We start from the raw sequence: 13414 nt of genomic DNA on the forward strand, positions 1-13414 counted from the left end.
CGGACCCTGTTGCCCTTCCCCACAATTCCTCCTACCAAACCGGGCGTCTATCAGTCATGAACCAACAATAAGCCCATACTGATGCCGATTTTGCCCCGCGGCGGCGAATGTGCGTAGGCCGACGGACGCCAGATCAATCGTTTAGAGTATACATAGATGAAGAGTATTGGGTCCCTGTGGAACGCCTTGCGATTGTAGTTTTCCTGCTAACGAAGCGGAAAGTCACCTTTATCGTCGCACATTCAATATGACCAAGACAAACCATGATGATTTTCACGTTGCTATCGTCGGTAAGTCCGCAGGATCGTGGTTATTTTGTTGGGACAATTTAGTAAACGTTTCTGCTCCATGTCTATAGGTGCTGGTATTGGCGGTCTCGCACTGGCGATGGCTCTCCACAAAAAGGGCATTTCCTTCACGCTGTACGAGGAAGCAAAGGAATATTCCGTGGTAGGGTGAGTTCCAATTTGCTCATATTGTGGAATATTCACAACGCAATTGCCGTACTGATTTGGTGTAGCGCCGGCATTGGATTCGCGCCTAACGGCATGCGCACTATGGATCTCATTGAACCTGGTTTCCGACCTCTCTATGAAAAGGTTTGCGTTGGAAACAAGGGCGAAGCTGCCCAAAGTATATTTTTTGAGGGAATGCTCCTCGAAGAAGGGTTCGGTATGCACTGGTTTATTCTTTTTGCGTCAATGAGAGATATTGAATGTCTTATGCTGATTATCTATATACAGGTCGTGGTCAGCCATGGCATGGCAATTCCGGATGGGGACATCCTGACTACGTTCGTAAGTCTGTAAGTAGTCGCCTATCTGGAAATTGTAAGGGCGCTGCTAATCAAGCCCAGGCGCACCGTAAAACACTACTTGACATCATGACAAGCTTTATTCCGATTGAAAATGTGAAGTTCAATAAGTGCCTGGTGAAGGTCGAACAGCGGCCGGCTGGCGTTACTCTCACCTTTTCCGACGGTACAAACGCTGAGGCCGCTATACTTGCCGGCGCTGATGGTATCAAGAGCACGGTCAGAGAGCATGTGCTGAAGGATCTATACCCCGATCAAGTGGCGCCGGTGTATGCAGGCGCTTACTGCTATCGAGCTGTCATCCCAATGTCCACAGCCTACGAGATCCTTGGCGACCTGACAGATGTAGCCAAATTCTACTTCGGAAGCAAGCGTAGCGCCGTAACCTACCGAATCAGCGGCGGTGACGTGAGTGTTTGAGTCTTATACTTGGATCTGGTTCTTAGCATGAGGATTAAGTGCTAACCGTCCTTCCGTTTAACAGGAATTCAACTTCCTCCTCTGCGTCTCTGATTCCAGCAATGCGTGGAAATTGAAGGACGCCGTGACCGAGAGGATCACTCATGAAGCCATGATGGCTGATTTCGAGGACCCGAGTATCGACGATAGTTTCCGACAGTTACTCCAATATGCGAAGCCGGTGAAGTGGGGATTTTTCCACCATCTTCACACGTCGACATACTTTCGCGATCGCGTGGTCCTCGTCGGTGATAGCGCTCACGCATCGCTGCCCTTCCAGGCAGCAGGAGCGGCACAGGGCTTGGAAGATGCCTTGGTATTGTCGGGCATCCTAGCAGAAATTGCAAACCATCCAGGGGGCGGTGCAAATCAGCTGCCTGCAATTCATGCTGGTCTGACAGCCTACGACTCAGTACGGCGTCCGCGTGCCCAGAAACAGCTTGAACAGGCTGCCGAAGTGGGCCGTATGATCTTCTTCCAGCACGAAGAAGCGCGTGCCAAAATGGAAGAGATCCTCCCCCGACTGCAGCACGGGCGGTTTAACTGGCTGTGGTTTCATGATATGAATGATGACGTGGAGAACGTCCTTAGCAGGATGCGGAAACAGATCAGTGCCGGTTCTGATGGGGGGCGACAGACAGATTGTTCGGCGGCGACAGTTGGCCCTTGACTTATTTGATACTGTCTGCTCAATGCAAAATTTATGGTAAAGTCACTCTCATCTCCCTTTCCCTACGATTGGGGCCCCAAGGCTCAATTTCATGAGCGCGCTTGGGCTGGTTTCGCCCGCCTATAGATGTTGCTGAGCCGGAGAGGCTTGGTCATCCAGAGCGTCCCTCTTAATTAAGTAGTAGCTAGCTCTAGATAGATTCATACATCATCATTCATCTCCCACGCTTAACCATAGCCAGGTCAGCAGATTTATTTCTGTGAGAGGTACATACGTATTTGTTGAATTGTTACTACGGTGGCATTAAGGAGCTTGTCCTGATTCACGATATTTTCGGTATGCTCCAAGATCATATGATACCGTTTATATCTAGATTATTGTGTATTGCAGGGCTGCCAGTGGGAGCTGGTTCTCTCTTGTGAATATGTCGACGCAGTACTACTGCTATAGTAGAGCATAGTGAATCAGTTGGAGCTGCAACAAGGCCTTGCTTGTATCTGTAGTCAATGCATATCGCATGAGAGGCAAAATAAATTGTTCACTAACTCTAAGAGACTAGAATAGCCGTATTTCTTTCTATCATCAGAGTGATTTCGGCCAAGTCTTCTCTTTCAAGATATTCCTTCTTTGTTATCGCTGCGAGAAAGCTCTGAATTGATGGTGACAGAAGGGCACAGGAGGGCTTTTCCACTTCGGGGATTGCTCCTCCTCAGCGTATTGCACAACTGGTGCCAGGACTCGCAGGTCATCGCCAAAGACAGAATCCGAGAAGTGCACATAGTACTTCTCATCCTTGATAAGATTGCTGTGTTTGTCCCACGCATCCAAGATTGAATAGTACAAAGGGGCGACATGTGCATCGCTGGACCATGGTTGAAATTGGTATTTGTCGTTGATCTCTTTGACAACTTGTCGTTGATACAAACCAACTTCGGGATCCAGTGTGGCCATATTATATGCGGCAAGGGAGGCATGGCCATGGTATGAACCTCCGAACTTGGCGCGGTCTCGAATAGCGCACATGATGGTAAGAGCAGTCAAAATGCCTGTCGACATATCCGAAATGGGCAGGCTGGGAAGCACACCTTGACCGCGCGGGCAATTGAATGACTGACCCATGACATATGAGGATCCAGCTGCCGCGTCTGCGGTTTGCTGCCAACCTGGCCGCTCTGCGTAGTATCCATCTGGTCCATAGCAGTTCTCATCCACATAGACAATGCCTTTGCCCCGCATATTAGCTATTTCTAATGCAGCTTGCAATCCAAATCCGCGGCGCTCGAGGGAACCCAGACGATAACCTTGCAAAATGATATCGGCTTGTGCGAAGAGATCCATCAATTTCTTCTGGTCGCCAGGATCATCTAAGTCCAGATCAACAGTGGTCTTGCCAGCCATCAAAGAGGAGGCTTGTGCTGGAGTGTAGTCCTTGAGTCTCGACGAGTTGACTCGGATAACTTCAGCGCCCATTGAGGCAAGAGCAGCACCGGCGGCTGTACCTGCTATGATGCGGACCAGTTCGACAACCTTGATGCCGGCCAAAGGTCGCTTGTCATCCAATTCGGGGAAAGATGACGGCTCAAGTCTGGGACACTGTGTCTGCCGCCGATAGTTGATCAGCGGGTGTCGTGAAAGAGATCTGCCCATCTCCGTCTGAAGCCACTCTTCGGGCGAAAAGACGATGGAGCCCGCGAGGCCCTTCGAAACCATGAGCTGTTCTATTTCTCGTGCACGATACGTCCGGACGCGGTCCTGGATGAGCCGATACGCCATGTCGTTGGTGCGGATCTCGGCGTCGAGCTCTCGTCCAATGCCAAGGATGGCCAACATTTTCCATGAATCAAGCGAGCCATGAAGTTGGAACCAGACGCCTTCATCGGCCGTCTCGTATATAGCAGTCGCGCGGTACACAAGAGGTGAATTGGAAGCGCGGTCTTTATCCCACTGTGGAACGCTGGGCAACTTGATCACATCCGGACCCTTGTGTCCATCGACATTTACAAGTGCTGCAGTTGCTGGGTATAATCCCGCGTGGTTGGTGTTGACATACGTAGCGGTACTGGTGGAGATACCACGGAGGTGAAGAATCTCCAAACCAACAATGCCAGCCATTCCATGTAGAACTGCCGTGATAGCTTGAGATTTGATGGGTCCTGGGATACATGGCAGGTCATCACCGTGGAAGACGACCCCGTCGAGTAGAGCACGGTCTTGGGTGAATCCAGGCGTTTTCGCAGCGAGAATGTGCAAGATCCTACGGCATTCCGCCGGCAGTGGTAGAAACTCCGAGTCAACAACCGTTCCTGTGCCATAGCTATCTTGAGAGTCTTGTGTTGGTGTGTCAGCAGTCATGGTGTGGATCGAATATCAAAAGCAGAATCACTAGAGATTGGAGGCAAATCGGTCGAAAAATCCGCAATAGACGGTCGCATCTGTCGATTCTAATGTACCCAAATGTCGATCCCGATTCTATTGCTGGCACGGCACAGGCAAAGGAGTTCAGATCCGACTTCGGCTGTTTGTGGAACAATTCAATAGATACCCAAATAAGCCTGGTTTTCCCCGGGATCGCATACCCGAAGTTGCCCCGGGGTGCATGCCAATCGAACAATCGCCAGCCACGGACGGATATATTCGACTATCAAGTGCCTGGAAGCATCGGAGATGGCGGGATCTCTATTCACAAGCGTGCTGATTGATATGCTTCCGCATACCGAGCGCAATTGATGCGATCACCAAACGCCAACTTTGCGATTGTGCCTGAAAGCCGAACAAAATGCCACAAGAGATAAGTACCGTCGCTGTTGTCGGTTGCGGCGTGATTGGCATGGGCTGGGCCACTTTGTTCCTCTCCAGGGACTTGAAGGTAATCATCTCTGATCCTGTTGAAGGCACCAAAGATGCCTTTAAAACATACCTAGATCAGGCGAGGCCGTTCTTCGAGGACCGTGGAGATTTCGAGCAGGTTGCCTCCAACTATGAGTTTGTCAGCGATATCGTACCTAGATTAGCTGAAGTGGACTTTGTTCAAGAGGTACGCCTATATTGTACAGAATTATGTACATATGTCCATGCTGTTTGGAATTAAAGCTGCTAACTAAGGCCGCTCTTTTAGAACGGACCAGAACGCCAAGAATTCAAGAGAGACCTCCTGGAAATACTCGATCAACACACCAGACCGGGTGTTGTGATAGCATCGTCTTCCTCCGGTCTGCCATCGTCAGCATTCATCCAGCATTGCAAGGTAGACCCGACCCGTGTACTCATTGGCCACCCGTTCAACCCGCCTCATTTGATCCCTTTGGTCGAGGTTGTACCTCACCCTGGAACTAGCGAACAGTCTGTCTGCGCTGCAATGGAGTTCTACCGATCAATTGGGAAAAGGCCCATTCTGCTCCATCACGAGGTCCCGGGGTTCGTATCAAATCGTCTTCAGGCGGCAATCAACAACGAAGCGTACAGTCTGATTAGTCGGGGGGGTTATCTCGGCTAACGACCTCGACTTGGCTGTGACCCAAGGGCCCGGACTTCGCTGGGCCCTTACTGGCCCAATTGCTACTAATGTGCTCGGCGGAGGAGGTGGACCGGATGGCTTCGCACAGCGAGTTGAACGACTGGGTCCGTCTATTCGGGCTTGGGAGGATGACATATTGAAGCATAGATTTGACTGGAGTGACGGAAGGCTATCGGTGCTGCAAGATAGTGTCAAGAAGGCGCTGGGAGATACTGACTGGTCCAGTCTGGTGGAGGAAAGAGACGCCGTACTTGTGGGACTCTTAGCGGCGAAGAACAAAACAACCTCTATGGGTACACAATTATCATAACAGCTTCTGAAAATTGGTCTAGCTACCACCTAGAACAAATGTCAACCCTTCATTTTTTTTGGACAATTGTCTATGTGTGGTTTACCCAGTCTTGAATCACGCTTCAAGTGCTGCAACAAGATAGAGTTCCCTTTATAATTTCTGAAACCCACATGAGCTTGGAATACTATTCCAGTATGTAGTTCGAAAACTGCGCTAATAAACATTTTCAAGTTTTTGTTGCAATTCCAAGGATAATGGCCTTCACCTCCAAGTAAATTCCGGCTAATGTGAATAAATCAATATCCGGTTGCTAGCTCAAGTCTTGATTGAATCTTCGACAAAGACTGATGATTGTCATTCTTAAACCCTGATCCACCTAGTGGTAGGTACCACACTACCGGCTTTTCGCGATTACGACTAAAATGAAACCCTGTCGCTAGCCAGTAAATCAACTGCATATTTACATTTTCGCGAGCCAAAAGTCAAACCAGTCAACAAACCCCTTGAAGCTCTGCTCTTTTGCCCATTTTTCATAGGGATCAGTGAGACGCGCTCGCGACTTCACGCATGCATGCATTAGCAGATGACTTCCAACGGAAATAAGGGGATTGGAACAAACTTACGGCGAAACCGTGGCCTACGTTCGCAAAGATCTGTATGTTGAACCGTTTGCCACCTTCTGTCAGGATCTCGACCGTTCGGCTTCGTTCAATTGGCTCAAAGAGCTTATCTTGAGCAGGCACCGAAAGGAATATTGGCTCTGCATTTCATTAGTGGTGATCCAAATTCTGCCTATTCGCCGTATACTCACCATTCACTTTGGAGACATCGCTTTCCTTTAGGAAAGAAGGGTGAGCGATGCCTCCAGCTTTGCAGATCCCCCCGCTAGACAACTGCTGGGTAACGAATCGAGCCCCCCAACTGATGGCAGATACTTTAGTATTGAATTTGGATTGACCTGGGTATGGCACTTACCAGTATCCCACGCAAGCAAACTTGGTGTCCTCGCTTGTGCCGTATATCCCTTTTACATCTTTTACCCATTTCGCAGCAACCTCTTCGGTGGCCGTGAGGTGTCGAGATTTCCAAGCTTCAAAATCAAAGTTTGGGTCATTCAAGGGCGTCGCAGAGTACTTTGTTACCGGGTCCTATCACACTTCAATTACTAGTTCAAAAACTTTACTTAGAATTGGCTTGAGAAGCTCATACCCCGAGGAAATAATCAACACCAAGCGTCAGATAGCCGCACTCGGCAAAGGCGTCCATCATCAGGAAGCTATTGATATGTAGACCGAACGCATCCGGGAAAAAGAGAATGACGTTGCCGTTAGACTTCTCCGGATGAGGTCTGGCGACATACGTGTCGACACCTTCAATCTGCGTAATTGACCCCGTCGGCTCCCCAGTGTGAAAAGTCCCTTTCAGACAGCATAGATCGGCCGGTTTTGCAAGTATGTTGTCCATCTTAACGGTTGTTTTCAATATCAGTTAGGGGAGAAAGTGCTCAATGTACGTACCTTATGCATAAGTCTAGGAGCGAAAGAAGATAAGACTGATTTATTTTTTAAGGCACAAGCCACTGCATATGGCCGACCGGGAGACTCGGTAAATGCTTCGGGGTAATCGACATGGCATGCATAGCATAGATCTCCACTTTGCGCGGAAATATCGCGGAGTACCGGGTGAACACCGTAGCAACTGGTTGAGCCATGATAACAGCTTTCATCGTTTACAAGCTACTGGGTCTTTACATATCGCTTGTAACACCCTGCGAGGATTCAAAGAAAGCTGACTGATCAGATCGCTGCCCGTTCGGTGCTACAATGGCTGTACACAACATTGCGCCTATAGCCGATCTAACTTTCTTTATTGCTCAACATACAGCATCAAAGCAGGTTATAGCAGGCCTTGATGATAACCCGAGCTTAGCCAAACTGATTGAAGTGTTTTAATTAAATTGACTTTTTTTTTCTCTTCCTATTCTTTAACGGAAAAGACCACGTTGTATGCTTCTTCAAGAAACGAACGTATCGGCATTGGAAATGTTATACCAAATCCTGGCTCAGACAATGCTCATCTGCCCGTATCTTTTCATGTAGTCCATCACGCATGATACAGGAGTGTGCACGGATCGCCACTCAGCTCGGTTACCCAGAGCACATGGTTCATTTCGAGTGAGGGCCGGTCTTGCTGTGTTACAGCGACAGTGAAGATGAAGACTGCGACAAAAAACGACAGGAAGCCGAACCAGATCAGCCAACCGAGGCGTGAGAAGGTGCGAATAGAGGAGCATATCGTGATGAGGGTCGTGGATACGAGAGTGAATACCACAGTACATGTTCCATGAGCAGACAATGTGTCGAATCCTATTGCTGTCGTGACGGTTCCACTCGCGGAGATTAGGATCTGAGCGATGACTATCTGGATTCCAACAAGTTCACGGCCAATATACCCCCAGACAAACCCCATCATATCTGCCAGCACTACAGAATACATTAGTTTTCACGGCTTTCAATCCTGTGCAGAGGATGCCTTACTGTGGCATTCAGGATGATTGTTGCGGAAATCGCCCAGGATCGTACCGGAATCCACACGTCAGATAACCAGTCAGCATGTCATGTTCATAGTGAGTAAAGTCAGAACGGACTTTGCCTGCATGTGTTCAATGCAGTAAATCCGACAATAGACAATGATCCTCCGATCGAACGAAGTGCGACCAAGGCACCTGGAATGGCGAGGATGCTCATCGCGAAATTGATTTTCAGGAACACAACAGTGGCTCGCTGCCAACTGGCAGTCCTGAAATCAACCTTTCCCACGCCTATTTGTGAAATTTCGCGCGACACCCCCATACTCTGTATCTTTGGTGAGATTTTCGTTGACGTGAGACCCACCGGCTGCGATCTTGTCGGTCTTGTGGGAGGATATCTCCTCTTGGTTAGTAGAAATTGCCTGAGTCGACGTCATTTGGCTAATCAAAAACGCTTTACTCAAATTTTAAGACCAGGTTTATCGCAAAGCCCCGAAAATCTAGATAGGGTTATTAGCTCTTTATATAGCCAGCCCGGTCCTTGGTGTGCGTCGTCTCACAAGACCATCCAATCCAATTGAGTCAAAAGGATACTGTGCGGCGTCAGTCCTTAGCGTAGAAGTTGGAAATCAAGTGAACCCGAGGAGAAGCAGTCCAGGCATTTCGGGAAGCATTCGGGATATCCGGCAGTAGACTCGGTTTGTTCATCAATATACTTTATCCTCTTTCAAAGCACCCCCGGAGGCTCAGGGTGCTGGGGCCCTTTATCTGTCCACGTATCTGACTCGATCTTGCCTTCTCCTTATCTCGTCTACATCCAAATCTCCAGATAACCCTAGGTAAATCATTATGGGCTCGGATTGAGAGCGTCTGATGGACCTATTAAACCAGGTTCTTATTGTGGTCCCCGATGGGGTGAGAAGAAAACCTATGAGAGGCCCTCCCATATCAAAAATGGAATAATTTCCCACATTGTTGTCAGGAAGCGCTTTTACAAGATCATATCCCAAAGAACAGTAGCTTAATGAAAAGTGGGACGAGGTTGACTTAGGAGAGTTAAACAAGAAGTGATTAAAGAGGTCGTTCTTGCGGTGGACTTTGATTGACTTTCAAGAAGGGGATATTACAGCGACGTGGTAATCAGAATTTTCGTTTGCAAGCCTCCTACCAATCAATTGATCTCGCCAATCTTGTTTCTCTAGTCTCATAATTTAGTTTTGTTCATCGACTACATGCTAGTCGTTTGGTTTAATCTAATCCTTCCCTCCTCCATTTTGGCCCGGTTAACGTAGAGCTGACAGAGGTGCTGAAATGAGATATGGAGATAACACAACCTCCAAACTCCTCTTTCACCTTGTCTTTATCGATTTCCTCATTTCACCTATCAATGCGGACAGGGCCAACTGTTAAGGCCCTTTTAATGGTCGACCTTCGGCGACTTGTTGTGCCACACATAAAAAGTTAGACCGATATCGCTTGCACCGGTCGAGAGCTCTATTTCATGCTAGCGTAGCCCCAATCTTCGTGTATTTTTGATTCCCAGCTGACGAAGGTGTCTGTCCATCTACAAATTGTTCTAGAGGCCGACTGGCTCATTGATGAGATCCTCAACGCCTCGATCGTGCGTGATCAAGCAGCGCCCTCATGTACGCTTCAATACTTCCACAAGGCTGTCACTACCTGGATCGCCATAGATCATAGTTTCGAGGTCTTCGCAATGAATAAAACACCTTTATGTCGCATCAAATATACTTTGACATACTACGCGGACGTCCGTGCTCGGAGTGGGCCAGGGCTCGATAGTTCGAAAGCTTGGCACCGTCGCAGAATGCGGGGAAAGTCCTCCGTAGCCTTGGAAGCAAGGTAACGGGGAAACTCCGGCAGCTAAGCCGTGGATTTCGGTTTGACAGGTCTTGTTTGAACCCTTTCAGTGACTAGCTCTAGTATTACGGGGCGACGTCCTGCATATCGGATGGTTCCCACAATGCCGCGTTCGAGCCGAGAGAGCGATACGTTCTCCATAAATCTCTCGATAGAGACTGTCGGGCCCTAAAAGCCTTTACGTCCTATTCTCTTCGTTACAATAGCACCTCGGACAGTCTCTCATCGTCTGCCAAAATACCTGGCCATGATGCATTACCTCGACCCACAGAACGCGTCATTTGCTGCCGCAATCGCTAACGAGCCTGCTCCTCACCAGTTAGGGTACGTGAAGGGTCGCGAGGCTCTGGAAGTGCTGCAAAAGCATGACCCAGCACCCGATATTTTGACGGAAATCTTTGAAGTTCTGGGGTATATGGTCCAACAAGTGTGGCGATGGTGAAATCCAGATCTCTAGCCAGACAGCGGCTTCCCATGATTTTCTATCTTCACGGTGGTGGTTGGATATTGGGAAGGTAAAGCACCTCTCTTCCATCAGATGAAGAAACAAGATTGACCATATCAAGCCCCACCTCCTTTACACCGCTACTAGAGGATTTAGCTCGACGAACCGGGACTGTGATAGTGTTCCCATACTACACGCCCGCGCCTGACAAGCAGTTCCCCTTTCAGTTCGAGCAAGTTTATGAAGTTCTCGACTACATGGTTCGCCATGGAGGCGATCATAATCTACTTGTCCAGTCAATTGCCCTTGCTGGAGACAGCGCGGGAGGTAAGTCGTTAGCCTCTGCCTTCTTCTAACAGCGACTTACCAACCTTAGGACATATGGCTATCGCTATGGTGCAAATGTCTTTGGAACGGGGTTTACGGGCTGAAATTACTCATATGGTTCTATTCTACCCCGTCACAGATGTGCACAAGAAGTCAGAATCCTACGAGACATTCAAAGACGGACCGTTTCTGCTGGCGGATACGATGGATTGGATGATCGATGCCTTTCTACCCGAGAGGAAAGACAGAGAAACAGCACTAGCTTCACCCCTGTCCTTCCTCTCGGACAAAATCTTGTCCAAATTCCCACCAACAACTATCTTTCTTTCAGCCGTCGACCCGCTTCTTGATGAGGGGATAGAATTTGGCCAGAGGCTCCAGAAAGCTGGGGTTGATGCAGCAGTAATCAAGGCCGAAGGGCAAATGCACGCTTTCGTTCTTTTGAAAGCCCTCCGAAACTCACCTACCCCCCGAGCAGTAATGGAACTAGCCGCCTTGAGATTGCGTGGAGCTCTTCTCCTCGGGGCATGACCACCTCGAACTTTACACCTTTCCGAAGCTTTGGCATTTTATAAGTAGACGGTGCGATGGCCCATCGAGATCCAGACGCCTCACATCGATACATCCAGTCTAGACTCAGCTTCAAATATATTGATTACAAATCCCAGTAGCCATTCTAATCTCTTGGACACTTGCCTTCAGATCCTTATCTCAAAGCCTTTGTACATAGTCATGACACTGATTGATTGAACATACCATACTCCATGTTAGGACAAGATAATGCGAAATTCAAAAGAGAGCTACTAGTGATCCCAAGAGATCTATTAGCCATAACGAGGTGCTGCCCAGCGCGACGGCGGGACAGCCGGATGTCCCCGTACATTCCCCGGTAACCCCGAGGAACTACCAGCTCCGCAGCACTTGATCACTATCCGGAACACATCGCTTAATTGCGTACCCTGTCGTTGTTTGGAAAGAAGATCGACGAACTAATTTCATAAAGGTGCAAGTGACAGAAACAAGGATCTGGCAACAGATACATTCCATGTTTCGCTGAGCCAACTTAAATGAAATACCCAATACAACTACCCTTCTTGAAATCCATACCTCCTAGCAGCTATGGTCAAGTCACTGCGCTTCGCAAATGGCGTAGAGGTGCCTGTGCCCGGCTTTGGTGCGATGGGCATCAGCTTTGCGCTCGGTAATAATCTTAGCTATGAGGAGGCAGAGCCTGTAGAATTGGATTGTACGTTCTGGGATACGGCCGTGAGTCTAGCCTTCAATTGTTAGATGCTACATTCTCGCTGGCTTTCAGGATCAGTCCAGGTTTCCTACAGTGCCGGCTTAAATGAGAAGATCGTGGGAGATTTTATTAGGAAGCACAATTGCCGTGACAAAATTTTTGATACGTGCCTTTACGTGATAACTTGCTCGCGTAGCGTATCTTGTTTACCAAAGCTGCTAGTTGCATCCAAATGCGGTATTGCCGTATTCGAGGATGGCGAAGTTACGAACTCAGCCTCGCATATTTGAAATTATATAAAGGGAACAATCGATAGGCTTGGCTTTACGCCTGGTTTATATTGTTTGCACCGTATCGATGCGAATGAGTCTATCGGCCAGGTTGATCGCCACATAGACGAAGACTGGTTGGAGACCAGAAACAACCCTCGAGGAATCTATCTCTGAGCTCCATTCGCTCCGTACAGAAGGCAAAACGAAGTACATTGGCTTGTCGGAGGGTTCGGCTACGACACTTCGGAAAGCGAATTCAGTTGGGTTTTGACTTCAATCCGTCCAAATTAGCTGCAAGATGAACGAGATGATTGACTGTTCTATCAATTGTCGCAGCCGCGAGAATCGACGTCGTACAAGCAGAGTATTCTGCCTTTGAAACCATTCACGAGTCTGATGGCCTTGTCTCTACTGCTCGCGAACTCGACATTGCATACGTAGCTTACGGTCCCCTCGGTCATGGATGGTCGGTGGACGATTTTCGTTACGAAACACCCGATGATTTTGAACTCGACGAATTCAGACGGCAAAGTATATACATAGCTGTTCTACCATTACCAAGGCGGGTCTGCTGACTATGCTTTCAGCTCCCAAGTTCCAAGGTGAGAACTTTTACGCCAACAAAAGGATAGTCGATGGGTACAAGCATATCACCAAGCGCAAGAAGTGTACATTGCCACAAATTGCACTTGCATGGGTGGCAGCTCAGGGGATGATCTTGATACCAGGATCGACGAAACCCAAACGTTTAGAAGAAAACTGGGATTCAAGGAGCATATAATTAACCGACGAAGAGTTTGTACGTATGTGCTCCCTTATCGAATCATTGAAGCCGCAGGGTGTTCGCTATAACGAGGTCGCTGTGAAGGATATCGGAATTTGACGACCTGAAGGAGTGGCAAAGTACGACTAGGGTTTTTGAGAACCAGGCATCCTCATAGTTCAGCTATTTCTTCCTTGGCTACGT

The 13414-nt window shown here is 48.5% G+C and overlaps 7 protein-coding genes across 7 annotated transcripts; 4 read left to right on the forward strand and 3 right to left on the reverse strand.

Moving 5' to 3' along the window:
- Nucleotides 1-247: 247 nt before the first annotated feature.
- N7469_010297 (uncharacterized protein) lies at nucleotides 248-1943 on the forward strand (the record flags this gene model as incomplete). The annotated part of the gene is made up of 6 exons (XM_056649202.1): nucleotides 248-290; nucleotides 359-455; nucleotides 521-672; nucleotides 744-805; nucleotides 857-1222; nucleotides 1299-1943. The coding sequence occupies 6 exons, from the start codon at nucleotides 248-250 to the stop codon at nucleotides 1941-1943; spliced, it is 1365 nt and encodes a 454-aa protein (XP_056496333.1).
- Nucleotides 1944-2573: 630 nt separating this feature from the next.
- Nucleotides 2574-4295, reverse strand: N7469_010298 (uncharacterized protein; the record flags this gene model as incomplete). Its single annotated transcript, XM_056649203.1, has 1 exon — nucleotides 2574-4295. One exon carries the CDS (start codon nucleotides 4293-4295, stop codon nucleotides 2574-2576), a length of 1722 nt encoding a protein of 573 aa, XP_056496334.1.
- Nucleotides 4296-4719: 424 nt separating this feature from the next.
- Nucleotides 4720-5436, forward strand: N7469_010299 (uncharacterized protein; the record flags this gene model as incomplete). Its single annotated transcript, XM_056649204.1, has 2 exons — nucleotides 4720-4977; nucleotides 5059-5436. 2 exons carry the CDS (start codon nucleotides 4720-4722, stop codon nucleotides 5434-5436), a joined length of 636 nt encoding a protein of 211 aa, XP_056496335.1.
- Nucleotides 5437-6209: 773 nt separating this feature from the next.
- N7469_010300 (uncharacterized protein) lies at nucleotides 6210-7213 on the reverse strand (the record flags this gene model as incomplete). Its single annotated transcript, XM_056649205.1, has 5 exons — nucleotides 6210-6308; nucleotides 6373-6509; nucleotides 6561-6670; nucleotides 6725-6897; nucleotides 6959-7213. 5 exons carry the CDS (start codon nucleotides 7211-7213, stop codon nucleotides 6210-6212), a joined length of 774 nt encoding a protein of 257 aa, XP_056496336.1.
- A 639-nt stretch (nucleotides 7214-7852) lies between these two features.
- N7469_010301 (N amino acid transport system protein) lies at nucleotides 7853-8716 on the reverse strand (the record flags this gene model as incomplete). Its single annotated transcript, XM_056649206.1, has 2 exons — nucleotides 7853-8232; nucleotides 8569-8716. The coding sequence occupies 2 exons, from the start codon at nucleotides 8714-8716 to the stop codon at nucleotides 7853-7855; spliced, it is 528 nt and encodes a 175-aa protein (XP_056496337.1).
- Nucleotides 8717-10410: 1694 nt separating this feature from the next.
- N7469_010302 (alpha/beta hydrolase) lies at nucleotides 10411-11463 on the forward strand (the record flags this gene model as incomplete). Its single annotated transcript, XM_056649207.1, has 3 exons — nucleotides 10411-10484; nucleotides 10727-10932; nucleotides 10982-11463. 3 exons carry the CDS (start codon nucleotides 10411-10413, stop codon nucleotides 11461-11463), a joined length of 762 nt encoding a protein of 253 aa, XP_056496338.1.
- Nucleotides 11464-12051: 588 nt separating this feature from the next.
- N7469_010303 (uncharacterized protein) lies at nucleotides 12052-13330 on the forward strand (the record flags this gene model as incomplete). The annotated part of the gene is given in 7 exon segments (XM_056649208.1): nucleotides 12052-12198; nucleotides 12223-12438; nucleotides 12478-12555; nucleotides 12572-12674; nucleotides 12784-12978; nucleotides 13055-13242; nucleotides 13280-13330. The coding sequence occupies 7 exon segments, from the start codon at nucleotides 12052-12054 to the stop codon at nucleotides 13328-13330; spliced, it is 978 nt and encodes a 325-aa protein (XP_056496339.1).
- Nucleotides 13331-13414: the final 84 nt, after the last annotated feature.

The sequence above is a fragment of the Penicillium citrinum genome (genome assembly GCF_028827155.1).
Source record: "Penicillium citrinum strain IBT 23319 chromosome Unknown utg000009l:1.0-4274883.0:1.0-4276374.0, whole genome shotgun sequence".
Lineage (NCBI taxonomy): Eukaryota > Fungi > Ascomycota > Eurotiomycetes > Eurotiales > Aspergillaceae > Penicillium > Penicillium citrinum.